Raw genomic sequence first — 26851 nt, 5'->3', positions numbered from 1 at the left:
TACATACATGAATAATTAACTAAGTGGAAAGACGGCCCTGGGAATGAAAGGTGGAATGGGGAAAAGGGCGCTCCAGTCCAGGACTCCTGTAGAACTACAACTCCCAGAAGGCCTTGCCACTGCGGCGCAGACAAACTCCCCAAGGTCACCCGAAAGACAAAAAATCTCTGCTAGCGTAAGTCTTCTCACTTGGGGCGGCCGTCTTCTGCTCCCCACCTTCTTATTGCTGCGCCACAGGTTGCCAAGGTAACAGTACACTGGGACGGGTCTTAGGCGGGGGGGCGGGGCTGGCGGGGGCGGGGGGAGAAACTCGGAAGTGACGCTCTTATTTCGCGTCCGGGGAAATACAGTTCGAAGATGGCGGCGCGCAAGGGCCGGAGGCGCACATGTGAAACTGGGGAACCCATGGAGGCTGAATCCTGCGAACTAGAATCCGAAGGCCCATCCCAGGTCTACCTTCCTGGCAAAGGGCCGCCACTGGGCGAAGGGGAGGAGCTGGTAATGGATGAGGAGGCCTATGTGCTGTACCATCGTGCGCAAACTGGTAGGCGGAGGGTTCAAGGAAATAAAAGGTTTGACTTGGAGCCTTAGGGGATAAGGGGTCTGGAGTCTGAGGGTTGTGACATAACCCTGCGGAGTGCTGGCCTTTTGTTGGAGGTGGAAGCCACGTTTTCAGTGTCTTGGCCCCATCCTGCAACTCTGCCATCTCTCCTCCCTCCCTAGGGGCTCCTTGTCTCAGCTTTGACATAGTCCGAGATCACCTGGGCGACAACCGGACAGAGCTCCCTCTCAGTCTGTACCTGTGTGCGGGAACCCAGGCGGAGAGCGCCCAGAGCAATAGGTGAGACCCGCGACCTTTTCAAGACACCCTCAAGGCCCCATGCGTTAGGGCCCTCTGCTTCCGCCAGACCTGAAAGTCTAGGTCCCTAAGCCTCCCTCCTCCCTAAACATACTGGCACTCAGTTTCTAACTGATCTTTTGCTTCCCCAGACTGATGATGCTTCGGATGCACAATCTCCATGGGACCAGGCCGCCACCCTCAGAGGGCAGTGATGAGGATGAGGATGAGGAAGATGAAGAGGATGAAGAAGAGCGGAAGCCTCAGCTGGAGTTGGCCATGGTTCCCCACTATGGTGGCATCAACCGAGTTCGGGTACGCGTCTTCCCAGGGGCTTGTTCAACATTCTCTGCAGCGTTCTCCATCCCCAGCATTCAGATGCCCCTCAGCACCTTCCCCTGCCCCTCAGCTGCTCTTTCTCGCTCTCTCTTTGTTGTTGTTTTGGTTTTTTTTTGTGTGTGTGTGTGTGTTTGTGTATGCGCATATATATATTTATTCCCCCCCCCCCCAGAGACAAGGTTTCTCTGTATGAATCCCTAGATGTCCTAGGACTTGCTTTGTAGACCAGGCTAGCCTCGAACTCATAGAGATCTGCGTGCCTCTGCCTCCCAAGGGCTGGGATTAAAGGCTTGTGCCACCTTACCCGGCTACAGATAGGCTGACTCCCGACTCAGGGTGGTTTTCTGGCCTCGGGATCTAAATGTTGATACAACAGGCATGAGCCACAACACCCACCAGCTCCCTTCAGTTCTCACAGATTTGTTTGGTGCGTAGTTCTTTTTCCTTCCCTAAGGGGGAATAATAACTTACATACCAGGTATTGTTTTAGAGTGTGGTGCTGTTTTGTTGCTGTCATTCAATTTCTTCTTAGGCAAAAGACTGAAAGTGATGAGGCTAGCCCAGTGGGCCTGGGGAGAGGAGAGGTAGTGTGAGCTGATAACAGATAACGAGAGCTGATAAGCAAGTAGCAAAAGTCGAAACAGCGCCTGGTCACAATGTGAAATGTAAGAGTTTTAGTTAGTTAGCCTTGCTTGAGAACTAAGGCAAGAGGATCAAAGGCCAGCCTAAGCTACAGGATGACTTCAAAGGTAGCTCCGTGGTAGGGCGCTCACCTCAAGTGTGTACGGCCCTGGGTTCAGTAAGTGAAGCTTATGATCAGGTAGATGGACAAGTAAAGGGGGTGTTCAAGGAGCAGGTAGAGGAAAACTGGACCCACAGCGGGGCCTGCGTGCTTCTGTTAGGTTATCCCTAGGCCTCGGGTCCTGCCCCAGCCACGGAAGAGTTAGCCTGCGGAAACAAAGCTCTGGGTCTGTGAGCTAAACATACTAGTGGGAAAGAGGAGAAGAAACTTTTAAATGCGTAGTTTGTTATAAGATGCTACGTGTGGTGGAGAGAAACTGAAAGCAAGGCTAGGGTGTCCCTGGGGTGGGGTTGCCTTTGTAAACGGGGCGTCTTGGGGGGATTCAGTAAGCCAAGGATCTTGGAATAGAGGTGCACAGCAAGAGCGGGAGCCAGGATGGTGTAAGCACAGATTTTCAGGGAGGGAATGGGAAAGCATCAAACAGTGAACCTGGCTCGGGTTAGAAGTTTCAAGGACAGCTAGAGAGAGCGCTGTGGGGAGAAGAGTGAAGGGGGGGGCAGTGAGGAGACGTGGCAGCCGAGCACCTGGACAGGGGGGCATGAGGAAACGTGGCGGCCGAGCACCTGGAGGCTGGTTCTTTGGCTTTGAGGGCCAATGTAAGGACTTGGGTTTCTACTTCAGGAGAAATTAGGAACAAGTTGGGGGGTGTGAGGCAGAGGCATGATCGACCTGGACCCCCCTGGCTTCTGTGTAGAAAAGGGCTGCAGCTCACGGAAGGAAAGCAGCAGAGACATACATGACCACAGCACAGATGGTGAGAAAGGTTCAAAGGGTACGAGGAAGAAGACACAGTCAAACATGGGTCTCAGTGTTTTGGGCCCAAGGTGAATATCCTAGTTAGGGTCACTGCTGCTGTGATGAGACTCCGTAACCAAAGCAACTTGCACAGGAAAGGGTTTGCTTGACTTACACTTCCAGGTCACTGTTCATCCCCTAAGGAAGTGTAAAGGGACAGGAACTCAAAAAGGCGGGAACCTGGAGACAGGAGCAGCTGCGGAAGCCATGAAGGGGTGCTGCTTACTGGCTTGCTCACTGTACTTTCTTTTTTTGTTTATTTGTTTTGTTTAAGACAGGGTTTCTCTGTGTGGCGCTGGCTGTCCTGGACTCAATCTGTAAACCAGGTTGGCCTTGAACTCAGAGATTTGCTTGCCTTTGCTTCCCAAAGTGTGCGCCACCGTGCCTGACAACACCCAAGGAGTGTGTTGCCTCTGGCAATAGGACAGTTTAAGGATCTTGTGGTGAGTGTAGATGTGAAAGGACCTGACAGCCAAGCCCTGGAACCCTTTAACACACAGAGTGGCTTGGAGACCATTGTCCCGAACCCCAGTGGGAGCTTGAGCTTCATCCCAGCACCAGGAAGTGACCTGGCCACCAGCCAGTTTGGGAGGGAGCTTGCAATTTCCTCTCACAAAGCTGTTTGGGAACTGTAGTTTGTCTGTAGACATGCAGGGCTTCCGGTTTTAAGGTTGAACCTTAGGCCTCTTCCATCTTTGTTTTGTGCCCCCCTCTGGCAGGTATCCTGGCTTGGGGAGGAGCCTGTGGCTGGAATCTGGTCAGAGAAGGGCCAGGTGGAGGTGTTTGCACTGCGGCGGCTCCTGCAGGTGGTGGATGACCCCCAGGCCCTGGCCATTTTCCTCCGGGATGAGCAGGCGCGAGTAAAACCCATCTTCTCCTTTGCTGGCCACATGGGCGAGGGCTTTGCTCTTGACTGGTCCCCTCGGGTGCCTGGTGAGTTTGGATTTTCTTACGGTTCAGGGAGGAAGGGTGGCAGAACTTGTGGGAAGGCAGGGAGGTGGCCCGGTGAGTGAGGTGGCTTCCTAACCCTTACCCAGGCCGCTTGTTGACTGGTGACTGTCAGAAGAACATCCACCTCTGGACACCCACGGACGGTGGTTCCTGGCATGTGGACCAGAGGCCATTTGTGGGCCACACACGCTCTGTGGAGGACCTACAGTGGTCACCAACCGAGGACACGGTGAGGAAAGGCTGGAGGCCTGGACGCGTAGGTCTGATGAGGAGAGGCTATGAACCTAAACCTTGGCTTGGGAGATCAGGGGGCCCTAGTTGGGGTTGATTCCGACAAGGGGACAATAATGACAGTGTAGACAGTGGGTTGGGGCGCATCTTCCCCATTCACACCTGTTCAACCCTGCTCAGGTGTTTGCCTCCTGCTCAGCTGATGCCTCCATTCGAATCTGGGACATCAGAGCAGCCCCAGGCAAGGCCTGCATGCTCACCACAGCCACTGCCCATGATGGGGATGTCAACGTCATCAGCTGGAGCCGAAGGGAACCCTTCCTGCTCAGCGGAGGGGATGATGGTGCCCTCAAAGTCTGGGACCTGCGGCAGTTCAAGGTATCTTCCCAGTTGGGCTGCTAAGGGCTGGGGAAGCTGCTAGGAATTAAATCCAGGGGAGGAGGCAGGCACAGCAGGGTGTGGGTGTGAGCAGGGGCGTCAGTTGCTCAACCCCGCACAGCCTTCTCTGCCTCCCTATTTCTATTACTGAGACTCTTGAGGACCCTGTGTGTCTGTCTTCCCATTCACTTAGTCCTGGTTCTCGCTGTCTGCAGTAAGAGGTAGGTACCCAGGATTCTGTCCCCTCGCCAGCTGGGCAGTCAGGAGACTGTAACTGTCATTCTCCCGTGTGGCATAGATGGAGCTGACCACACAGCACATGGCCTTGGGCTGCTGGGAATAGTAGTGTATTCTAGTATGTTTTAGCATCGGCTGGGAATTTGAGCCCCATTCATTCCCTACAGGAAAGGAAACTGAGGCACTGAACAAGAGCAGAGGTGACATCACAGCTAAGCTAAGAGTTGTCTGAACAGCTGAGCTAATCTAGGCAGGCGGAAAAGACATTGCCAGTCTAGAAGAAGCTAGGCCCTCCCTGGCTCCAAGCCTTCCCGCAGTAGCATGCTGCCATCTTCTCCCAGTTTAGTCAGTTCTCTAGAGTCATCTCTGGGGAAGCTTCCAGAGAGAGGTGCAACGCTCCATGCCACATGGCCCCAAGGACGTTTGTTCCTGGTACCACTTCTTCTAGCCTGAGTTCTGTCTTCAAGGAACTAGGGAGCTGTTTCTGTCCTCCTAAGGCCTCAGCCTTAAGGGACAGCCACGCATGTGCTCTTTTTATAGGGAAGGGATACTCAGGCATACTCAGGAACATTCAGGGGCAAGCTCCTGTCACCTTGTTACGAGGCTTATTTACAGGTGCAAGTACAGCTCCCAGCAGCCCATGGGCCAGAAGTCATCTTACCTGCTGTCTTCCCTGGGCTCTGGCTTTGTGTGGGTGTAGGAGAGGGGCCCTGGCTGAACTCTGAGGTGGAGTGCCCAGTACTCTGCTGTGAGGCCTGACTCCCACACTCTCTTATAGTCTGGCTCCCCTGTGGCTACCTTCAAGCAGCACATGGCCCCCGTGACCTCTGTTGAATGGCACCCTCAGGACAGTGGAGTCTTCGCAGCCTCGGGTGCTGACAACCAGATCACACAGTGGGACCTGGCAGTTGAACGGGACCCAGAGGCGGGTGAGACAGAGACAGACCCCGGGCTGGCAGCACTCCCCCAGCAGTTGCTGTTTGTGCACCAAGGTGAGACTGACCTGAAGGAGCTACACTGGCACCCACAGTGCCCTGGGGTCCTGATCAGCACCGCCCTGTCCGGCTTCACCGTCTTCCGCACCATCAGCGTCTGAGGTGGCCAACACTTGGCCTCGGGCCTTGGCTCTGCATTGGAACCAGATTGGTTAACTTTGTGGGGGTCATTAGGCCCATAGACTGTGCCCCAGAAAGAAAGAATGTTCAACTGGCCTATGTGGAAGAGAAGTGATGGATTCTAATGACTGAGAACCTAAGGATTCGGATTGACCTGTGGCTCTGTACACCTTACACCAAAGACTAGGTTTGGGCAAAGACCCCTGCCTGTCCCAGATATGGCCTCACTGTGAGATGTTGTCAGTGCTGACTCCTGGCTTGACCCTAAGGACCTCTGACCCAGGACCGTTCTGGCTGCTGATCAGCTTCAGGAACCTTAAGGGTTTTGCCATGGCTGGACCAAGTCTGCATCTGGGTCACTCTAGTGGGATTTAGTTCTTTCTTTCCTTTCTGGCTAGTTAGGTTTGGCTGAGATCCAAGTTGGGGGTCATCTGGGACGCCCTCCCGTGCTGACCACTATTGTACTGGAGGGGGGTCTGGGCCGTCTGCTGCAATAAAGGACCACAGCCAGGCCAGCACACGAGATGCCAGTCTTCTGAGCTTCCCTGTGAGAGAGCTGTCCCCTGCCAGCCAGAGAAAGGCTACTGTGCGGCGCTGGTCCCAGTGGCCCAGCCCTTGACCCATGGGACTCCGTCACCCTCTGGGCTCCTTTTTGTCTGACTCAGCCTTTTTCAAATCTTATTCCATTTGGAACTGGCTCTGAGTCAACAAATGTGCATGTCTTCTGGACCACCAGCTTATTAAGTCATCACCCTGGGGGAGATGGGGCCCACCCACATCTCCTCCTGTGTTTACTACCTCAGTGTTTCCTGCTAGCTCACTAAGCTGTCAGTTTCCCATGGGAACAACTGTTTCCCATATCCCTGATCCCGCTGTCCCTCCCTGCCTCCCACCCATTATCTGCACTGTCCTCTCCAGTCTGCCTGGGCCGCAGCCCAGTGCCCTGTCTGGCCAGCCTCCTGGCTCCCCTCTGCAGTGCTGAGCCGGCTCCACCCCTAACACCCCCCTCCCCCCCCCTGTTAGGGCCCTGATCCGATGTAGCTCAGAGGTTGAGTGCCCCAGCTCAGGCCCCAGGGGCCGAGGACAGACCTGAACACATTAGCACCTACAGAAGCCCCTCTCCAGCCTGGGCAGAGGAACCCCCAGTGCAAGGCATGGGGGTGGGCGGCCCCCCCAGGTAAGTGCAGACATGAGTCAACCCACCTCATCTTCCCTCTGCCTCCGACACCTTCCCTGGTGTTCCAACCAATATCCCCCCACCCCCAGCACCCCTCCAGTACCAGTTCTTGGCCTCCAGCTCTGGTCGGTGCTGACTTGATGCATTTTCGCATTTTCTCACTACCCGTTCTCCCTGTCTGTCTACATTTCCTAAGACATGAGCTTCGTTTTTCTTCTAATTCTCACTTAGCCTCTGTCTACTGGGTCTTGTCTGCCACTCCTCCCCGTCTTTGTTTCTGTGTCTCCGTCCCTCTCTCTGGATCTCTGTTTCTCTGATTTGGTTTTATCTTTCTCTCTGGGTCTGTCTCCCAGCTCACTAGCACTGTGACTTCTCTCTGGGTCTCTGTTTCTCTGAGTTGGTCTCTGCCTCCCTTTTGGGTCTCTTGTCTCTCCAGCTCATGCCACTGTGACCTCGTGTTTCTCTCTCTGGGTCTTGCCCCCCCCCCCACACACACACACTTGGTGCTCTGTCTCTCTGAGTCAGTCTTTGTCCTGTAACCCCCTTGGGTCTGTCTCCCCAGCTTATACTGTGACCTCGTGTTTACCTATCTGGGTCTCTGTCCCTCTGAGCCAGTCTCTGCCACTCTTTTTTTCCCTGGGTCTCTGTCCATCCATTCTCCCCAACCCCTCCCCCCTCCCCCAAGCTCACACCACCACTGTGACTTTGCATCTTCTTTGGGTCTAGTGACCCCAGTATGGCTGGATTGTCTGGCTGCCAGGAAAGCACAGGGGTTCCTGTTCTTTGTTTGGTTAGTGGCCTCCTTTGGGGTTCTCTCAGCACCTCTGTCACCACTACTTGGCAGGGTTGGCAGTGCCACCTTGTGTGAATGGGAGGGCGGGGCTTTTTTGGCTCCAGATTACATAGTGACTTTGACATGAAGTTGAAGTACCTTAAGCCCCGAGGCTCCTTTATATGGAAACATTAAGCTGCTCTGTGGGTCAGGTGGAAGATGGGGGTGTGGATCAGGATCTTCCCCTCCCCCTGCCCCCATCTTTTGTGGGAGCAGCCTATTGCTGGGCCGTGTAGGATGCCAGTGGCTCGCTGAGGTACAAGTCCCCCCAGTCTAAGGTGGATACAGGCCTACCTCAGGGCAGTGGCAGAGTCAGAATCAGAGGTTTGGGACCCCAGCCAGCTTTCCACCCTAGCACGGGAGCCCCAGATTGAAATGGGGTGAATCCCTGGGCCCTTGGCACCCTGAGCAATCAAAGGTGAACCCTGGAGACCGGTAGGTACGGTGGACAGCTGCAGGTCCTCCATAAACACTTGGCCAGTCCCACTGCCAGCATTTGAGCAGCTGTGGTCATCACCGGGGCTTGGTACCCACGGCGTCATTGGTATCTGAGCTTCCCAACTCTCTCCAGCTAAGAGACTTGAGGGTGATTCCACTTTCTCTCTGGTTAGCTCTTGGAAACTTGCAAAGTAGGAATCCTGCCACAAAGCCTGCTCATGAAGGCTACTTTCCAGTCTAACTAAGCCTGTTCCTGGGGGAGTATCCTGCTTCCCCTCCTGAGAGTGACCTTCAGCCTTCAGGGCTGCTGTGCTGACTCAGCCCTGGGCCTCCGGTTTGCACCTGTCAGGTGGGCCTGGTGACCCCTGGGGGAACTCTCTGGATGCCATGGAGACCAAGAAAGGAAGTGTAAGGCAGAGGAACCACAAGTGCCTCTTCCAAGGAACACTGAGGTCCTTCACCAAATCCCGTGAGGGCAGAGGCTAGTCTACTGCTTACAGAGTACAGAGCGGTGGGTTGCCCTGGGAACACACGGACCAGGTGGGCCCTGGAGTGGCTGGAGGTGAGACTACAGGCCCAGCCCTCCTGTCCTCCACGCTGAGGTTCAGGAAGGCCCATCAGTGCCCACTTTACCCACTGCCAGAACAGATGAGTGCCCAGGTCAGGAGTCAGCCTAGAGCTGCTAAGGATCTCCAGATCCCTCCCTTTCAGGGTAAAGATTTTCATCTCAGTCGCTCAGATGAGCAAATCAGAACTCCAGACAAGGAAGCCTAGGTCAGAATCTAAACCAGACTGGAACAGGCCTGAGGTTTTTGTTCAGATAAGGTCTTGCCAGATAGGCTGGCCTGCCGCTATGGTGACCAGCCGGCACTGGGTCTTTAAAATCCTTACTGAGGTGATGTCCCCAACCCTTAAGGAAACTGAGGCTAGTAGGAGTGGTCTCGGGTCAGCTGCTCAAGCCTCAACTTGCTTAGTAGTAACTTCATTTGAAAATAATTCAGCCCGCCAGTTGTGATGCATGCCTTTAATCCCAGCACTCGGGAGGCAGAGGCAGGCAGATCTCTGTGAGCTCAAGGCCAGCCTGGTCTACAGTCCAGGACAGCCAAGGCTACACAGAGAAACCCTGTCTTGGACCCACCCACCCCCAAAAGTAATTCATCCCTCAGCATATCTGATGTTTTTGTAGCCATGCTGGGGCCTCTACTACAGAACCACAGCCTTATCTGTTCTGTGGTTTTTAGTGTGTTCACGGTAAAGCCACTGTCGCTGTAGTGCTAAGACATGTTTTATTAGCCTAGAAAGAAATCTTTTCCCCACGTACCCCTTTCCTCAGATGGATGTGACCCCATAGACTGTCCTGTGTACTCAGGGTCTTCACAGCTGAGTGTAGTGTTTCAGGCCTGTGGTCCTTTCACTCAAGAGGTGGAGGGGGAGGATCAGTTCTAGGCCAGTCTGGGCTATGTGGAAACATCTCCAGCAGTTTCTCATACAAAACAACGCGGTGCCATGTAGCACTTGTTTTGTTTTGTTGAACAGGGTTTCTCTGCACAACCCTGGCTGTCTTGGAACTCGCTCTGTAGATCAGACTGGCCTCAGATTCGCAAAGATCCACCTTGCCTCTGCCTCCTGAGTGCTGGGATTACAGGCAGGCGCTACCACGCCTGGCTTTACGGTATTGTTCAGGGAACACCGGCGTGTGCAAAGGTCTGCGTGTTGAGTGCAGAGGACACTGCTTTGGCTCTGAGTTTGGCTGAATTCAGGTGGATACAGATGGCGTAGATACAGGGAACTGAACAGTGGCTGTTTGGAACTGGCTGCGCCCACTTAGGATGCTTCAAGGTCCATGGCCTGTGTTCCCACCTGCTCCAGGGGCTGAGGTGCAAGGGTTACTGGAGTTCATAGGATAGCCTCAACAGAGATTGCTCATAGTGTTTCCTGTTTGTCCTCCCTTTTCTCACCAGGTAGAATCCTTGTTGCTTGTATGAGTCAGGGCCTTACTCAGCTCCAAGCTGGCCTCAGATTCTCCATGCTTCTCCGTCAGCCTCCTAAGTGCTGGACTACACGTATGAGCTCCACACGCCAGGGCCTGGAGCTTTGTTTTCTCCTGAGACCTGGTACTTGTAATTACCTACAAGGACTCAAGGACTGGGGACCTAAAACAGCTACGTTCAAACCCCAGCTTGAGTAGCAGTGGTCTCAAGCAGGTCACATCTACAAAATGTTTATCTCAGAACTCTGTTCTGGGTGCTAGAGGCACCAGACTAGCCTCTATCTGTAAGGGACTGGGGACAAACATGGCTCAGTGGCAGTGCACTGCCTACCATTCAGGAGTCCCTGTGTGTTCCACACCAGTCCCGTCTCAAAAGCAACAAACAACCCACAAATGTGTAAAGTCATGTATAGTGATGAGTCTAAGCCGCTAGTCTGCCATACTGCCTAACAGCATTACACGGACTCGAGCCCTCTGCTATAGTTAACAAGTTTCCCGTGGTGGGCTATTCTTAAGTACTGCCCGCCCCTCCGTCAGATGAGGGTGCAGAGCGGTGGACCCTCCAGTTCTGGATACTCCTGAAGTTCATGCTTAATTTTTGTTCCTGCAGGTCTGGGGCGCCCGCCCCCCGCTAGGCCAAGTAGAGGGGGTCTCCCCGCCCAATGGGCCTGGCCAGGGCCCTGCGCCGCCTGAGCGGCGCGCTGGAGTCAGGAAACAGCCGAGCTGGCGATGAGGAGGAGGCGGGGGCCGGGCTGTGCCGCAACGGGTGGGCGCCGGGGCCAGTAGCTGGGAGCCGGCGGCGCGGGCGCTTCGTTAAAAAAGATGGGCACTGCAATGTGCGCTTCGTGAATCTGGGTGGCCAGGGCGCGCGCTACCTGAGTGACTTGTTCACCACATGTGTGGACGTGCGCTGGCGCTGGATGTGCCTGCTCTTCTCCTGCTCCTTCCTCGCCTCCTGGCTGCTCTTCGGCCTGACCTTCTGGCTCATCGCCTCGCTGCACGGAGACCTAGCTGCCCCGCCGCCACCTGCGCCCTGTTTCTCGCAGGTGGCCAGCTTCCTGGCTGCCTTCCTCTTTGCACTGGAGACACAGACATCCATAGGCTACGGTGTGCGGAGCGTCACTGAGGAGTGTCCAGCTGCTGTGGCCGCTGTCGTGCTGCAGTGCATCGCAGGCTGTGTGCTCGACGCCTTCGTCGTGGGTGCAGTCATGGCCAAGATGGCCAAGCCCAAGAAACGCAACGAGACACTGGTCTTCAGCGAGAATGCCGTAGTGGCTCTGCGAGACCACCGTCTCTGCCTCATGTGGCGGGTGGGCAACCTGCGTCGCAGCCACCTGGTGGAGGCTCACGTGCGGGCCCAGCTACTGCAGGTGAGGGGGTGGTGCGTGGCGGGGTGGGGGACGTAGGGGACTGAGGAGGGGACCCAGGTGCTGCAGATACAGATATGGTGTGTGTGCATGGGTGTGCATGTGTGGGTGTGGGTGTGTTTAGGAGAGGACCAGTTGTAAGGATGAAGGAAGATGAAGTTCTGCCCTCTTCATCACCCTTAGTGGCAGAACTGTTGGACCTATAGGAAGGTAGACCCAGGAGGCAAGTTCCTAGAAACCTGGGCTTGAGGGAATAGAACACCTGAGAAGCTTCTTGGCCAGGAGTCTGCCTGATAGGAGTTTACTGAGCGGTGTAGACACCAGCAAGCACACCTCCCTCCCAGCAGCACTGAGACAAGGAAGTGCCTGTGGAAGCAGCCTGGGGTGTATTTAGTGGGTGTTGGGGGTCTATGAGGAAAACAGAACAGCTAAGGACTTGGGTGCCAGGCTCTCCTACCAGCCTCCTACCCAATGAGTACACCACCAAGGCTGGCAAACAGTCCCAGTGGAGCCCTTCTCACTGGCCACTGGGGTAGCAGCCTCCTCCAAGCCCTGCTGTAGGAGCCTTGACAACCTGGGGCCACACTGCTCAGACATCTGGGTTCCCAACAAACCACTGAGCTGCAGTCAGCACTGGCCAAATGGAGGCTGCACTTGAGGCCAGAGGAAAGAGCGGCTGACTGTGGGGAAGTACAGCTCCCAGAAGCCTCTGGGGCACAGGGAACAGATTCTCCAACCATATTTGAGCTTCTAGCCCTTTGAAACATGAAGATGACCAAGAGGGCCACTTCTTTCAGAAGTCTGGTGTAGTGGCACAGCCTGAAGGGTAGTCATAGAGCAGTAAGTAGGGACCTCCACAGACTTCTCGATGCGCTAACACCCATACTCAACGGGACAGAGAGGCAGAGTGACCTGAGACAGTGCTGGGGTAGTTCCTGTTAGAGCCAGATCCACCTTCAGTCTCCTCCTTTCTCTCTCCAGGTCTCTGGGTCTCTATTGCACCATCTTCCCCTTCTCTTGGGTTTTTGGTCCTCTTGGGGGTCAGGGTGTCTGTGTCACCCTCGCCTCTGTCTGGGGTTTGTGTTCCCTTCTCCCAGGGTTAGGGTCTATGTCCCTTTCTATTGGAGTTTTCTCTCTGTGTGTCTCTCTCTGTCTGTCTCCTCTCTCACCCCCTCCCCGCCTCTCTGTCCCTCTTTCTGGGTCTCCATCCCTCCCTCTCTCTAAGTCTCTCCCCTTCTCTGGACCCGTGGTCTCCAGCATCTCATCACCTGGCTCTTTGTTCTTCCTTTGCATCTTTGTCCCTCTCGTTCTGTAACCTTTGTTCACCTCTCTGCATCTGTCTTCTTGCTCCTGCCCAGCCCCGTGTGACCCCAGAGGGCGAGTACATCCCGCTGGACCACCAGGATGTGGATGTCGGTTTTGATGGAGGCACCGATCGTATCTTCCTCGTGTCCCCCATTACCATCGTGCACGAGATTGACTCTGCCAGTCCGCTGTATGAGCTGGGGCGGGCCGAGCTGGCCCGGGCCGACTTTGAGCTAGTGGTCATTCTGGAAGGTATGGTTGAGGCCACCGCCATGACGACACAGTGCCGCTCATCTTACCTGCCAGGCGAGCTGCTCTGGGGCCATCGCTTTGAGCCAGTCCTCTTCCAGCGCGGTTCCCAGTACGAGGTTGACTATCGTCACTTCCACCGAACATATGAGGTCCCCGGGACGCCGGTCTGCAGTGCCAAGGAGCTGGATGAACGGGCAGAGCAGGCGTCCCACAGCCCCAAGTCCAGTTTCCCTGGCTCCCTCACTGCATTTTGTTATGAAAATGAACTTGCTCTGAGCTGCTGCCAGGAAGAAGATGAAGATGAGGACACTAAGGAGGTGACTTCAGCAGAGACCCCAGATAGGGCTGCCAGCCCCCGAGCTCTTACACCGACCCTCGCACTGACCCTGCCTCCGTGACGCAGCTGAGGTCCACTTCCCCGTGTGACACCCCTTCCCAAAGATGGCACGGGTGGAGAGCTTCCAGCCTCTGTTGGGAGTGGGGCAGGGCAGTGGCCTGCTGAGATAACCATTCCCAGGATGTCTACCACAGATACACCGCACCTTTATTGCTCTGCTCCATTCTCACTCCCAAGACCCCCCTCATGAGCTGGATCCCTGAGTCTCACCAGGGCGGAGGGATCAGATTTCTGGACCACCCAAGAGGCAAGGCGTGGAGGCTGGGTTCTGCTTAGATAACTGTGAGACACACAGCCACAGGGGGGACGGTGTCAGTTTATACAGATCAAGACACAAAGACTCAAGCGACGACGGCTTTGCTACCTTCAGGAGGGGGAAGGACAGAGTACTTCAAGGATTCAGTCAGGATCGTCAGAATTGACCAAAGACAGAATGGCAGCCGGATGTGTGTGTGAAGGAAGGGCTGGTGGTTCCAGAGCCCAGGAGTCTAGGTTGACAATGGGGATCTAGGTTGGCTAGAGATTGGAACTGCACCAGAAACTGCAAAGCTGTGTTTCTAGAATACACAACCCATTGCTAGGTCTCTGAGTTTTGGAAGGACTAAGCTGATGTGCTGAGACTCCCGATGCTGGCTAGTTAGGGTGCAGCTGACGGGGTGAGTCTGGCTTCTCCAGGATGCTCGGGGTGAATGTGGCTTTTGTTTGAAGTGCCATTCTTAGACCATCCAAAGGAATCAGGATTCTATGGTTCAGGGTTGAGCATAACCCAGGCAGGATTTTAGGTGTCTGTGATTTGCTGGTTCCACTTTGCCCAGCAGGGTTGAGGATCTCCATGATATTGGGTGACTTCCTGTGGTTCTGTAATGCCAAAGAGGAATCAAACTTCAGGGACCAGAGCTGTCCTTTCCCAAAGCCTAGAAGTCCTAGTCATCTTCAGATGGACAGCCTGGTAGTTCTAGGAGGCAGACTCTCTTCTGAATGGAGCTTGCAAGCAAGGGCCTAGAAGACCACAGGGCTAACTAGTGGGCAAGGGAGGGGAGAGGCTGAGGCTGATGAGCCTGCAGTGCTCTGTCTAGACTGCTATACCTAACGATGTCTCTATTTCTCAAAGGTATTCTATGTACATGTATTACATATGGCATAAATACAGAGCTCTATGTTTTCCGTTTGTTTGTTCCTGTGGTAAGATGTGAACACGTTCAAGCTGGAGCCCTTTGCAGAGATTCAGGCCACCTCACTTTAAATCCCAGCGGCTCCAAGTAACTTCAGGACGGTCGGCAAATCTCCCCTTGTGTTGCTTCAGCTTTTCCCGTCACGATGGCCACCAGAGGCTGAAGTTCTTCAAGCGTCCTCCTGGCAGGGTGGTCCTTCCCCTTACAGAGGCTAAGCTACAGTGCAGGCTCTCAGATTTCCTGTCACCACTCCTGTGCTGAAACATACCACTTTGCAGGGAAAGTTGTGGAGGGGACACTGACTTGATGACTGGTTCCAGATGGTAGAGAAGAGAACCGGAAACATGGGCTATCTCCAAGGGCCAGTGTCACACACACACACACACACACACACACACACACACACACACACACACACAGAGCTTAGGGGCTAGAGATGAAAGAGGCAGCTGTTGTCTCCACCGCTATATCCACTGTGAGAAAAGTGGAGGTGCTCTTAGGGGAGCCCCGCCACCGCCACCGCCACCGCCACCGTATTGCTGCCCAGGAGCTCTAGCAGGGTGCTTGTGATTCTGGAAGGTGGGTCCCTGTTCTTGGCCTTCACCCATGGTGCAGCCACCTAAGTGCCCAGCAGGCTGACTGCCAGCCTCAGGGGAGCTGCCAGGAGAGGGAGGTGTCCTCATCCCTGTTCCCCACCGAGAGCCAGCACTGAATCTACCCATGCCCTCTTCTGGCCCTCATCTTGCTTTATCCTTCAGAATCCCCAGGTAATAACCGGACAGGATTAATTAGCCGGCAGCTCTCCCACCCCCACGTCTAGGGCAGGGACTAGGGACAACGGAGAGCATGGTGGAGAAAGATGCTAAGTTGGGCTGAGGAGGCAGGGGCTTGCTGTAAACGGGAAGGAGAGGGTCGGGTAGGACATCATGGCCAGGGTCTCCACGAGGGAGGGCATGGGTCAGGCCACTCAGAAAGGTCAAAGAGGGGATTAAGAGGCTCCAATGACTAATCCAAAGGCTTAACCGAGTCCTGGCCCTGAATCCGCCCCCACCCTGAGAAGTCCAGGGACACAAATGAGGACGAGACCCGGAAGCCACTTCAGCGCCATCATGGGCCTGCGATTTACAAGAATGTCAGAGGCCCTTAGCTGCTTCACGTGCAAAGAGGAGGATTCTGAGGAGGAGGAAGGAGTTTAGGGAGGGCAGGGGTGTGAGGACTAAAAAGATTGGGTGGAAGGGAGGACCTTTAAGTACCAGGGCTCGGAGCGCTGCCAAGAGAAGGAAGTCAGCGCAGGCTGGAAGATTCTGAGGGAAACGGGTGTCTTGGGAGAATGCTTGGGGAAGGCAGGATTTTTTAAGAGAAGTAAACTAAGCTAAGAGGGAGAGTTTAGGAGGGGAACTGCCTGAAAGACAGGAAGCCCTGGGAAGGCTGGGCCAATGCGTTCACTGAACCCTACACCATTTGGGAGAGAGAGAATGCCTTCCTTTAGTTAGCATCCTTTGACTCTGAGGAGATTGAGGTGTGTAGCAAAGTCACATGAGGTGGTACGGAAAGGGTTCAAAGAAGTCCCTGCGGAGAAGTACCCCCTGATAAGGAGGCAAAAGACTGGCCGGTGCGGCTCCCAGTTGCCTAGCAACCGCTGCGGGCAAAAGCAGGCGTGGAGGGCCAGGAGGTGTGGCCCGGGGAAACAACCCAAGGTTGAGATCCCGCCCTTGACAACAAGTCTAACAAAGTGCTGCCCCCTAACAACGAATTCCTGAACGAAGGGCTAGGAGCCCCTACTCTGGCTCGTAGGCTGGCTTAATCCTCCCTGCTCCACAACGCTCCACCTCTTGGTCACTCCTTTTTGAGTTTTCTTATTGGGGGATAAAGCTGCCAAGGATTTTCCTTTGTTTCGGAGGCGGGACCGAGCAGCCTGCCCACACTCCGATTGGTCAGCCTAGTAGTCTATCTCCAGCTGTACGTGCCTGCAGCCGCTTCTCGTGTGCCTATTGGTCCTGCATATGGTCCTGTGGCGTCGGGGGCGGAGCAGTCGGGCAGAGCCGTAGTGGATTGGGTGGTGTCAAAGCGAGGGGCGGGCCCCACCGGCCGGGCGGTTGGGCCGTGAAGGGAGAGTCTTTTCGGCGCTGAGGACGGGCGCTGAGGAGGCGGCGGTGGCTCCTGGGGCGTTTGAGCGGGCTCACTCGAGCCCGCGGGCCGACGCGGACTCAGGCCCAGCCGGCGGAACCGCCCCGGACTCCCCGCGGGCCTTCTTAGCCGCCATGGAGGACGGTGTCTACGGTAGGCCGAGCGAGGCGGGCGGGCGGAGCGGCTCGCAAGCCCGGCCGCGGACAGACGGGCAGCGAGCGGCAAGGCGCCTTCGAGCGCGCGGGACGGGCTTCCGGCGCGGCCGGGAGCCGAGGGTCCCGGGCCATTGTTTGGGCCTAGCCCGCTTCCGGCGGCGGAGGGCGGGGCGGGGCGACGGGAACGGGGCGGGGCGAACACCCCGCGCGAGCCGCCGCCTGGCATTCGTGCGGGTGCTGCAGACCTTGACTCTGTGCCAACCCCACGCACCCGGACCCTGGGTCCTGAAGCCCTAGCCAGTGTGTACTGTGTTCCCAATATCCAGACCACGCTCTTCACCGTGGCGGAGCCAGAGCCTCGGGTCCTTTCTAAGAAATGCACCCAAGATTCAGGACCCCAACTTTCCCACTATGATGGAGCCCGGGATTCGTCCCCTTATAAGAAATGCACCCGGGGTCCATGCATGCTAGGGTCCCCACTGTGGCGGAGCCAGAAGCCAGAGTCTTGGTGTGTTTTTAAGAAATGCACCCAAGAGCCACACGATCCAAGGTCCCAGAGCTCCTGTGGTGATGGAGCCATGAGCCCAAGGTTCTGTGTCTTTCCAAGAACTGCTTCCAGTCGATATCCAAGCCTCCCATTTAACTGTGATAGGATGAGGGAGCCAGGGCATCCAAGTAAAGCATGCAAAATTCAGACAGAAAGTTTGCAGGGGTAGTGATGGGCCCAGGAGCCTAGGGGCTGGTACCCTTTCCAGGTAACGTACCCAAGATTTAGGTTCTTACTTCCTTCCCTGACGAAGCCAGAGTTCCATCTTTCTTCCAAGTAGTGGGCCCAGAAATTCATCCCCGGACCTATTATGAGATGAGAGGTCCCAGGCACTTGTGCCCCAGACTAAGGGTTCAGGGTCTTACTCCCTTTCCACTCTTGGGTAGCCATTCTTCCGGACAGGGATCCAAGCCCCGGTCCTTTCGTGGGATGTAGGAGTCCTGGCCACCCCCAGAGCTAATTTCTTGACCTTACGCACCCCTAGAGCCCCCAGACTTGACTCCTGAGGAGCGCATGGAGCTAGAGAACATCCGCCGCCGCAAGCAGGAGCTGCTGGTGGAGATCCAGCGCCTGCGGGAGGAGCTGAGTGAAGCCATGAGCGAGGTGGAGGGTCTGGAGGCCAATGAGGGCAGGTGAGGACGGTGGGCGCTCACGGGACGGTCGCGGGGCTTGGCCATGGCCCTGGGTGCTCAGGCATCGGCCCTTGGCTGCTCCCCACCCTGCTTTTGCAGTAAGACCTTGCAGCGGAACCGGAAGATGGCAATGGGCAGGAAGAAGTTCAACATGGACCCCAAAAAGGTTAGCTGGGAGACACGCAGGCATGGTTTTGACGAAGTGTTAGGAGAGTATGTTTCCTGTAGGCCACAGACTCCTGATCCCTGCCCATCTGTTCCACAAAGGTCCGTGTACTGCGGCCTCTGGGAGCCTAGTCATGTGCTAGGCAGTGCTGAGACTCAGGGATCCCCTACATACAAGTGGCACAGTTCAGGGTGAGATTTGGCAGTAAGAGAGGGGTTTTCATGGTGCAGGAGAGAACCAGGGAAGGTTCTATGTTCACAGCTCGATGGACAGATATGTTTTATTTGTTTACTTATTTAAATTTGTTTACTTTTATGTACATTGGCGTTTGACTGCATGTATGTCTATGTAAGGGTGTTGGATCCCATGGAACAGGAGTCACAGACAGTTGTGAGCCACCGTGTGGTTGCTGGGAATTGAACCTGGGTCCTCTGGAAGAGCAGCCAGTGCTCTTAACCTCTAAGCCATCTCTCCAGCCATCTTGCCTTCACTTTATTTATTATTGTAGTGTTTTCAGTTCCTCTTCAAAACTGTTCCTTACCAGACCCAGCTGTACATTCTGGAATCAGCTAGGCAGAGGCTGAGGGGATGGGTTAGGGAGAGTATACGGGAGCTGTGTGGAGCCGAGCATGAAACTGGACGTGTTCTGTTGGGGTGGGGGGCCTTGGGTGCCGAGGTTTGTGGGGAGCAGCAGCCTCTACCTCGGGCACAGATCTGGCTCCTTCCCTCCAGGGGATCCAATTCTTGGTGGAGCATGAGCTTCTGCAGAACACACCTGAGGAAATTGCCCGCTTCCTATACAAGGGCGAGGGCCTGAACAAGACAGCCATTGGGGACTACCTGGGGGAAAGGTGAGCTGCCTGGCCTGCACGTCTCATGGGGTAGAACAGGTGTGTGGCCTCCACCTGGGTCATGATACAGTGGACTGACTGGCTTGGGAGGAGCTTGAGAGCATAGGGAGGTGGTACCTGTAGCCATCCAGGAAGGGCACCATTTATGTTTGGGCACTGTTGAAGCCTGAGTGTTGGTGGCTGGCACCTGACGTGTGGACTGTCAGGAAGCCTTCAGTCATGGCTCAGAGCTGCAGGTGTGTGGAGACCTCTGGACATGGGAGTTCACAGGAACTAGGAATTGCCTGTGAATTCTTTTTTTTGTTTTGTTTTGGTTTTTTTGTTTTGGTTTTTCAAGACAGGGTTTCTCTGTGTAGCCTTGGCTGTCCTAGACTCGCTTTGTGGTCCAGGCTGGCCTCGAACTCACAGTGATCCGCCTGCCTCTGCCTCCGGAGTGTTGGGATTAAAGGCGTGCGCCACCACGCCCGGCATGAATTCTTAGATAAAGGTCAGTTCTTGAGAGAAAGGCATCTGGGGCACATGAGACCAGTTGAGAGAGGTGACATGAGGTGCTCTGTGTGCACAAAGATCTGGCAAGCTACAAGAACAAGGCGCCCTACCCCCAGGACCACCCAGCCGGGGGGTGGGGCAGGTCAGCACAGTGAACAAGATGTGGCCCTGCTACACCCGGTCACTTGTCCTATGTGGCTGTCTCTCTCCCTGCAGGGAAGAGCTAAACCTGTCTGTGCTCCATGCTTTTGTGGATCTGCACGAGTTCACGGACCTCAACCTGGTGCAGGCTCTCCGGTGAGGATGGGGAAATGCACCTGCAAGGGCTTTGTCAGCTGTGAGGGGCAAACCACATCCACAGAAGCAAGCCCTGCTCAGAAAACAACTGCCAAATAAGACAGTGGTGGGGCCTCCTTCAGGCTCTCGGTGCACTCCTGTTGCTCCACTGTCCTCAGTGGGTCCTCCTACACGACAGCAAAGCAGTGGGCACCTCCAGTCCAGTTCAGCAAACTGAGGAGGCAGGAAAGAGACTGTTTCTGTTAGACCCACCCGAATCCATGGCCAGAACTTATTGGTCTAGTCAGAGCCCCGTGCTGGAACCAAGAAATCTGGATTCTAATTGTTTGAAGGGTTGGGGTTGAGATAGTATTTCATATGGAGCCCTGGTTGACCAGGAACTCCGTGTAGACCAAGCTGGCCCTGAATTCACCGAGATCCACCTGCCTTTCCCTCGGGGCTACTGGGATGAGAGGGGTGCATTGCCACAGAAGGCGAAGTTTAGATAATGAATGTCTGCTTCTAACAGAGACAAGTTAGAAGTAGAATGTTTTCCAGCCCTGAAATCTGTGCCTACCCTGCCCTGCCCCTCCCCAAACCAGGCAATTTCTGTGGAGCTTTCGCCTCCCCGGAGAGGCTCAGAAAATTGACCGGATGATGGAGGCGTTTGCCCAGAGATACTGCCTGTGTAACCCTGGGGTCTTCCAGTCTACAGGTAGGACCAGAGGGCAGGGTATGGCTTGCCCATAGTCTGAGGAAGGAGTGCTGCAATCTGGATCCCCAGATACAAGAGAGGAAGAGGTGAAGGGTCTAGGAAGTGTGGGTCTTCATGAGTCGCCTTATTTTATCTGGCAGACACCTGCTACGTGCTGTCCTTTGCCGTGATCATGCTGAACACCAGCCTTCACAACCCCAATGTCAGGGACAAGCCGGGCCTGGAGCGCTTTGTGGCCATGAACCGGGGCATCAATGAGGGTGGGGACCTGCCTGAGGATCTCCTCAGGGTCAGTGCTGTTCCCAGCCCCGTCCCTCTGCTAGGCTCACCACTTCTGTGCCTGAACTGCGCTGGCTACTCTCAGCACCGTGTCTCCTCTTTTGCTTCTGCTTCCGGTGCTCTGGTCTGGCTCTTAGGTCTTGTCCTGTGCCTCTCTCAGGCTCTGCCGGGCCTCTCTGAGAACTTAGCAGGCTTTCTCACCATCATCCCTTCATCTTTCCTCTCCCCTCCTCCCATCTCGCTGGTTTTGTTTGCCTTTCCTCCTAGTCGAGCCCTTTCTCCTATGATGAGTGAGCACGGATGACTGCCCTGCCCCAGAGAAGTCTCCGGGCCTGGGGCTGCTAACCTGTTTCTTGCCCCTCAGAACCTCTATGACAGCATCCGAAACGAGCCCTTCAAGATCCCGGAGGATGATGGGAATGATCTCACCCACACCTTCTTCAACCCAGACCGTGAGGGCTGGCTCCTAAAGCTGGGTACGTCCCTTCCCGAGCCTGCTGGCCACCTTGCAGGGGACGCTAGTGGCCCAGGTCAGGACTGAGCATCCTAAGTTTTTGCACCTCAGCTTTTAAGAACCTCAGCTTTCCACATTTGAAAAATAGTGCTGAAAACGAGAGCACACTTTGGCTACTTACTGGGCCTGTATAAATGCTCCTGGCCCCACCTACTCATGCCTGGAGCCTTCTATGCCAGAGCCTGATCAACCAGGCTATTACCTTGCTTAGTAAAACTCCCCAAGGCCCAGGACAGGGTCAGATGTTTGGCGGACTGTTTGTCCTAGACTTGGCCTCGTTGTCAGCCAGCTGAACATCAGCCCAGCGCAAGCCAACACAGAGAGGCGTAGCTTTGGGCTTCAGGCCTGCCTGGGGAGGGAACACTGCAGCAGTAGGCACAGTGATTTTAGATGACTCTTGAGTTACTGTTGGAAGGAGAGGCTGCAGGCAGTCCTTGTTGCAGTGTGTGATGTGACACCATGCATTAAACCACTGCTCAGTCATCAAGTCACAGAGGGCATAGGCTCATGCAGGCAAGATCTGGGTACAGGCCAGCCATTTGTTATCGTTACCGCTCCGCAGATACTTGTAGTACAGCTAAGTGTCTCTTTGTGCTGAGCTGGAGGGATGGTGGCAAGTCACTGCTCAGAGACAAAGTGTGAGTGCTCTAGTGGGACAGCTAGGCACTCCTGCAGAGGCAGGACCCAGGTTAGAGTCAGGCCTCACTTTCCTTGGGCTGCTCAGCAGTGGCTTTAGCAGCCCTCCAGGTCCGAGGTTCTGCCTTGTTGAATTGGGCACCTGGTAACTACACATAGCTCTGGCTAGGGAGCGCTTTGGCCCTGGCCCCTTTGTAGGGTGCAAGGAGGCCAGTAGGATCACAGAAGATGGGTTCCCTGAGCCTACAGGGAGGAGCAAGAAGGCAGCATCCCAATGGTGGGGCTCTGAGCTGCTGGGCCATCAGTGTCTCTACTTGTCATTTGAAGAAACTGAGGCTCAAAGGTGCCCTGCCACTGAGATGCAGGGGTCTGTCATGGGCTTGATTCTGATCATCATGGCTGTATAAACATCTCTACTCCCACTGGTTCATCTAGAGGCCACAGTAGGGGTCTTTTTACAGGCACGATACGTGTGGGTGGCTCTCCAGCTCAGACCACCCACCCCTTAGACCAGGTAGAGGGTCTCAGGGCACATGTTTTCCCAGGGCCATCCTGGCCAGACTGAAGAGTTGAAGCCAGGAGACCAGGAGCACAGGGGGCAGGGGAGGCCTCGGCTCCTCCCGTGTGGATGTAACTGGTTTTCTTCCTCTCTCCCCCTCCCTCTGCCTGGTCTCTTGCTGTGGCTCTGGCTCCTGTGCATCCCTTCCCTGACCCCCTATTTCTGTCGCTGCGATTCTTGGGGGCACCCCATCCCTCCGCCTTCCCTTCTACACCTGGTCCTGCCTGCTTTCTCGCTGTCTGCCCCAGGAGGTAGGTACCGGGTGTCCTTGCTCCCCACCCACCCCCATCAGATAGGGAGGGGCTGCTCTGGCCTTGGCCCAGAGGGAGGGGATTGGGCCTGTGCCCACAGAATAGCCAGAACGATTGGTCCAAGCAGGGGTCCCACTCCTGGGGCCCCAGCAGCTTGTCCTTGCCTGCCTATCTTTTCCCTCACTGCCTCTGTCCTAGACCTAAGAACCCTACCTTTCCTGCTCTGCTCCCCCCCCCCTCAGCGGTTCCCCGCTGAGCCCGTCCCGTCCCACCCCCTTCCCTTGCAGGGGGCCGGGTGAAGACTTGGAAGCGTCGCTGGTTCATCCTTACAGACAACTGCCTCTACTACTTTGAGTACACTACGGTGAGAGTGGAGCTTGCAGACATGGGCCAGGATCAGGGTTGGGGTTGGCCCCTGGCTCTCACTCTGAGGGAGGCACTGTGGGACCCATGGAACCTGAACTCAGACTCTGACCCCTAGGACAAGGAGCCCCGAGGGATCATCCCCCTGGAGAACCTGAGTATCCGTGAGGTGGATGACCCTCGGAAGCCGGTGAGACTCAAGAAGTGCCCTGACCCTGTACCCTCATGGCCTGGCCCAGCACTGCTGTGACCTGTCCCCTCCCCTCCATCCTAGAACTGCTTTGAGCTTTACATTCCCAACAACAAGGGACAGCTCATCAAGGCCTGCAAAACTGAGGCTGATGGCCGGGTAGTAGAGGGCAACCACATGGTGTACCGGATCTCAGCGCCCACACAGGAGGAGAAAGACGAGTGGATCAAGTCCATCCAGTGAGCTTCCTGGGCTGCGGGCTGAGCCGGGGTGCCTGGGCCTGGGCTCAGCCCTTGGTCCTCATCAGACCTCTTTGCAGGGCTGCTGTAAGCGTGGACCCCTTCTATGAGATGCTGGCAGCAAGAAAGAAGCGGATTTCTGTGAAGAAGAAGCAGGAACAACCCTGACCCCCTGTCCCCAACTCCATTATTTATTTTGGAGCTGCCCCGCCTGGGTGGCAGGACCCCTGGGCCCTGGGGCTGTGGATCCTGGTTCCCCATTTGGAAAATCACCGCCTCTAGCTCCTGACTCCTTATTTGTAATTACCATGTTGGTAATCTTATTAACTATTTAACCCCTCGCGCCTGCAGACAACCTCATTTCTTGGCTTTGGGAGAGCTGTGAACCCGTGCGCGACGTTGACCAGGACCCTGGGTGGCAAACAGGGTAGAAGGCAGGTGCTTCCCAGACAGGTGACTCCAGCCCTGTGGGTGCTGGGTGCAGGGAGAGGTTAGTGTCTCGGGAAGGTGTTCAGACCCAGCATACTCCAGATGTGCTCTGACCTTGCGGCCTGTGGCCATTGGGGGACTCAGCCTGGGAGACTAGGACTAGAACAAAGGACTGGCTCAGAAGGGAGCAAGTCCAGGGAAGGCCCTGGGTTGGGTGCTAGGATCTGGCTGTGGTGTCTGTTGAGTGCTCCAGGACACAGTGGCACCAGGAGGTGCATGGGATGGCCTTGGAGGTGTTTGGGTTTTGTTGTTGGGCATGGGTCCTGATAATGGGAGGGGGTCTTAGTGACATGGTCTATCGTTTGCCCTTCTGCTCCAGTAGTTGAAGGCCCCATCCTCCTGCCCACCTTGAGAGCCAAGAAGCTTTTTATTTCTGTGTTTGTTTCTCTGGCCTGTGGTAAGCGTTGCCTCAGAGCCCTGCCTCAGCCTTCTAGTGCTGGTATTATAGGCTGCTGCCTGGCCACACCTGAAGTGGCATTTCTAGAAGAAGCACCCTTCCCAGCATGGTTTAGTATGCATGCCTGACTGGGAAGGAAGGATGCTGCCCTGGGGCCTTCTGGGAATTAAGATTCCAGGTGTGTAATGGATCTGCAGACCCCTGCTGGGGGCTTCTGTGCCTTGCCTTTCTTTGGCTACAGGCACCTGTGGGTGTACTCTCCAACAGCACTGACCTGGGCAGAGTGCCAAGGTCCAGGATCTTCTAGGTGGGCTCTGTGATCAGTTGGACAAAGGCAGTCGTATAGTCTGCTAGGGATGGCAGTTTTTCTGGAGTTGACCTTGAAGTTAGGAGAGGGCATGAACTACTTTCTCCCCGGGGGCTGGCATGAAATGGATATTCCCAAATACAGGACAACTTCAGCTTCACCCAGAGGGCCGGGAAAGCACTGGGCAAGGAGTCCTGGTCCAGAGGTTCTTACCCACCGTGTCTCCCCCCCACGGGTTCAGCCAGGACTTGGGAATGGCGACAGCAGGGCCCTGTGAGGGGTATGGCTCCCTTGTCCCTCACACCTTGGCCCAGGCTTCTTGGCACAGGAACAGGAAGAACGCAGGCTGCTTGAGCTGGATGGTGTGTTCTGGCTTACAAGTTAGGTGACCAGGACATGGGGGCTCTCCTCACAGAGGGCCATTGCCTGGCCTGCCTGTGGGGAGCTAAGACAAGAAGCAGGGGTGTGCTGGGTTAGTTGACGTGATGAGGGTGGTCTGGGGATGAGTCAGGGCCTGGCTGCAAGGGGGAGGTCAGCAGCCCTTGGGAGGGAGAGTAGAGGAGCCGCCGCGTGGCCGGGGCTGCCATGACTGGCGGTGCTGGATTGAGAATCTAAATGGAATGTTGGCCAAACTTAGCTGTAGGTGTCTGTGGAACATGTACGTAGGATAGCGAAATGTTGTAACTGCCCTTCAGCCCAGCGGGTGGGGTGGGGACTGGGTCTACATATATCAGTCCATGTGTTAGGCAGGCTGAGGCAAGAGAATCCTGTGTTCAGAGCCAGACTGAGTCATGTGAGACCATGCTCCCCCAGTGTCCTTCACCATGCCCACACACACAAGAAGTCCCCACAGAGGGTGCCATGTGGAGCTGAATGCACAGAGTAGGGCAAAGGACAGACAAGCCAAGGAGTGCCAGTGGTTAACTGAAGCCAGGTTCACAAAACCACTGAAGAGATCTTCCCCAAATACTGATGTCTTTGGGTCTTGGTCTTCTAGCCTCCAGAACTGTGAAGCATTAAGTTTCTGTGGTTGAAGATAACCAAATATGAGTTTGTGGAGTGAGAGCTAATGAAACAGTATACCCTCCTTCAGACCAGGGCCCAGCGCTGCCCTTTCTCCCTCAGATGCAGCGCTCCTGGCCCCAGCACTGCTCACTGATTGCAGAGTTAGGGCTCCAGCACTGCTTCCTAGAACTGGGTAGCAGTTCTAGTTAGTATCAGACCTTGGTTGCCCTGGCTCTTACCACTCAGTCTGAGGCAAAGCCCTCCTGGCCCTCCTTCCTCACACCCCTCAGATCCCAGCAACCCCACCCATTGCTAGGTGTGGTGAGGCCTTTAATGCCAGCACTCAGGAGGTAGAGGCCAGCCTGGTCAGCACAATGAATTCCAGGACAGCCAGGGCCACAGAGAAGCCGTGCCTCAAAACGCACACATTGGGGCTGGGTGGGGGAATATCCTGGTCCTAGCCCTCCTTTCTGTTATTGGCATTAGGGCTATAACCCTCACTTTGAACTAGGCATTTGCTAGGCAACAGTCCTACTGTAGTTTTCCTGTGACCCCCTATGTCCTGTCACCATCATTTATAGGGTATACCATTCTGCTGAGTCCACCCCTTGCTCTGCCTGGCCTCCTTCCACCATGTAAGTTCACTCTTCACGTACCAATAAATGTGGTCCCCAAGTCAAGAGACACCAGCAGCCTAACCACAGAGACCCTAACAACAGGCAGCCACATGGAAGGGAGGGAGGAGACAGCAACAAAACCCAACATAACTGAGGTAGAGAGGAACACAGGAGAACACAAACAGGAAGAAAGCAGAGCAGCAGTCATAGCCAGGAAGATTGAACAGCGAAGAATGTCTGTCCAGGCACGGGTGGGTGGGTAGGTGCGTGTGTGATCCCAGAGAGACAGGAGAAATTTGCAGATGGAGGCAGCCAGGCAGTAGCTAGTGGATGACTCAGCTGACTTTCAGCAGATCAGTTCTGAGTACCCTCCCACCCCCACCTGGTCTGGGCCTGTGACAGCTTCCAGACCCTGCTTTGAGAACAACTGC

The 26851-nt window shown here is 55.4% G+C and overlaps 3 protein-coding genes across 3 annotated transcripts; all 3 read left to right on the top strand.

The window, feature by feature from the left end:
• Window positions 1-357: 357 nt before the first annotated feature.
• On the top strand, window positions 358-6211 carry GRWD1 (glutamate rich WD repeat containing 1; the record flags this gene model as incomplete). Its single annotated transcript, XM_084774148.1, has 7 exons — window positions 358-544; window positions 724-841; window positions 991-1153; window positions 3494-3707; window positions 3812-3954; window positions 4137-4334; window positions 5350-6211. The coding sequence occupies 7 exons, from the start codon at window positions 358-360 to the stop codon at window positions 5665-5667; spliced, it is 1341 nt and encodes a 446-aa protein (XP_084630274.1). The 3' UTR covers window positions 5668-6211.
• Window positions 6212-6709: 498 nt separating this feature from the next.
• On the top strand, window positions 6710-14595 carry KCNJ14 (potassium inwardly rectifying channel subfamily J member 14). Its single transcript, XM_084774149.1, has 3 exons — window positions 6710-6863; window positions 10734-11493; window positions 12849-14595. Exons 2-3 carry the CDS (start codon window positions 10786-10788, stop codon window positions 13443-13445), a joined length of 1305 nt encoding a protein of 434 aa, XP_084630275.1. The 5' UTR covers window positions 6710-6863; window positions 10734-10785; the 3' UTR covers window positions 13446-14595.
• Window positions 14596-15703: 1108 nt separating this feature from the next.
• CYTH2 (cytohesin 2) lies at window positions 15704-23951 on the top strand. Its single transcript, XM_084774150.1, has 12 exons — window positions 15704-16896; window positions 17930-18077; window positions 18177-18243; window positions 18976-19094; window positions 19800-19880; window positions 20462-20574; window positions 20715-20863; window positions 21218-21329; window positions 23101-23177; window positions 23295-23366; window positions 23451-23605; window positions 23686-23951. The coding sequence occupies exons 1-12, from the start codon at window positions 16878-16880 to the stop codon at window positions 23771-23773; spliced, it is 1200 nt and encodes a 399-aa protein (XP_084630276.1). The 5' UTR covers window positions 15704-16877; the 3' UTR covers window positions 23774-23951.
• Window positions 23952-26851: the final 2900 nt, after the last annotated feature.

Source organism: Acomys minous, assembly GCF_964271855.1.
Source record: "Acomys minous genome assembly, chromosome: 2".
Classification (NCBI taxonomy): domain Eukaryota; kingdom Metazoa; phylum Chordata; class Mammalia; order Rodentia; family Muridae; genus Acomys; species Acomys minous.
The sequence above is the reverse complement of the archived record's forward strand: the minus strand, read 5'-3'. Positions and strand labels throughout refer to the sequence as shown.

Excerpts from the sequence above, each read along its gene's own strand:
- KCNJ14 (XM_084774149.1), top strand. The coding sequence starts at position 10,786 with ATGGGCCTGGCCAGGGCCCTGCGCCGCCTGAGCGGCGCGCTGGAGTCA. Across the intron at positions 11,494-12,848 it reads TGCGGGCCCAGCTACTGCAG|CCCCGTGTGACCCCAGAGGG; the intron begins GTGAGGGGGTGG and ends GCTCCTGCCCAG.
- CYTH2 (XM_084774150.1), top strand. Across the intron at positions 18,078-18,176 it reads CTGGAGGCCAATGAGGGCAG|TAAGACCTTGCAGCGGAACC; the intron begins GTGAGGACGGTG and ends CTGCTTTTGCAG. Across the intron at positions 21,330-23,100 it reads GGGCTGGCTCCTAAAGCTGG|GGGGCCGGGTGAAGACTTGG; the intron begins GTACGTCCCTTC and ends CTTCCCTTGCAG.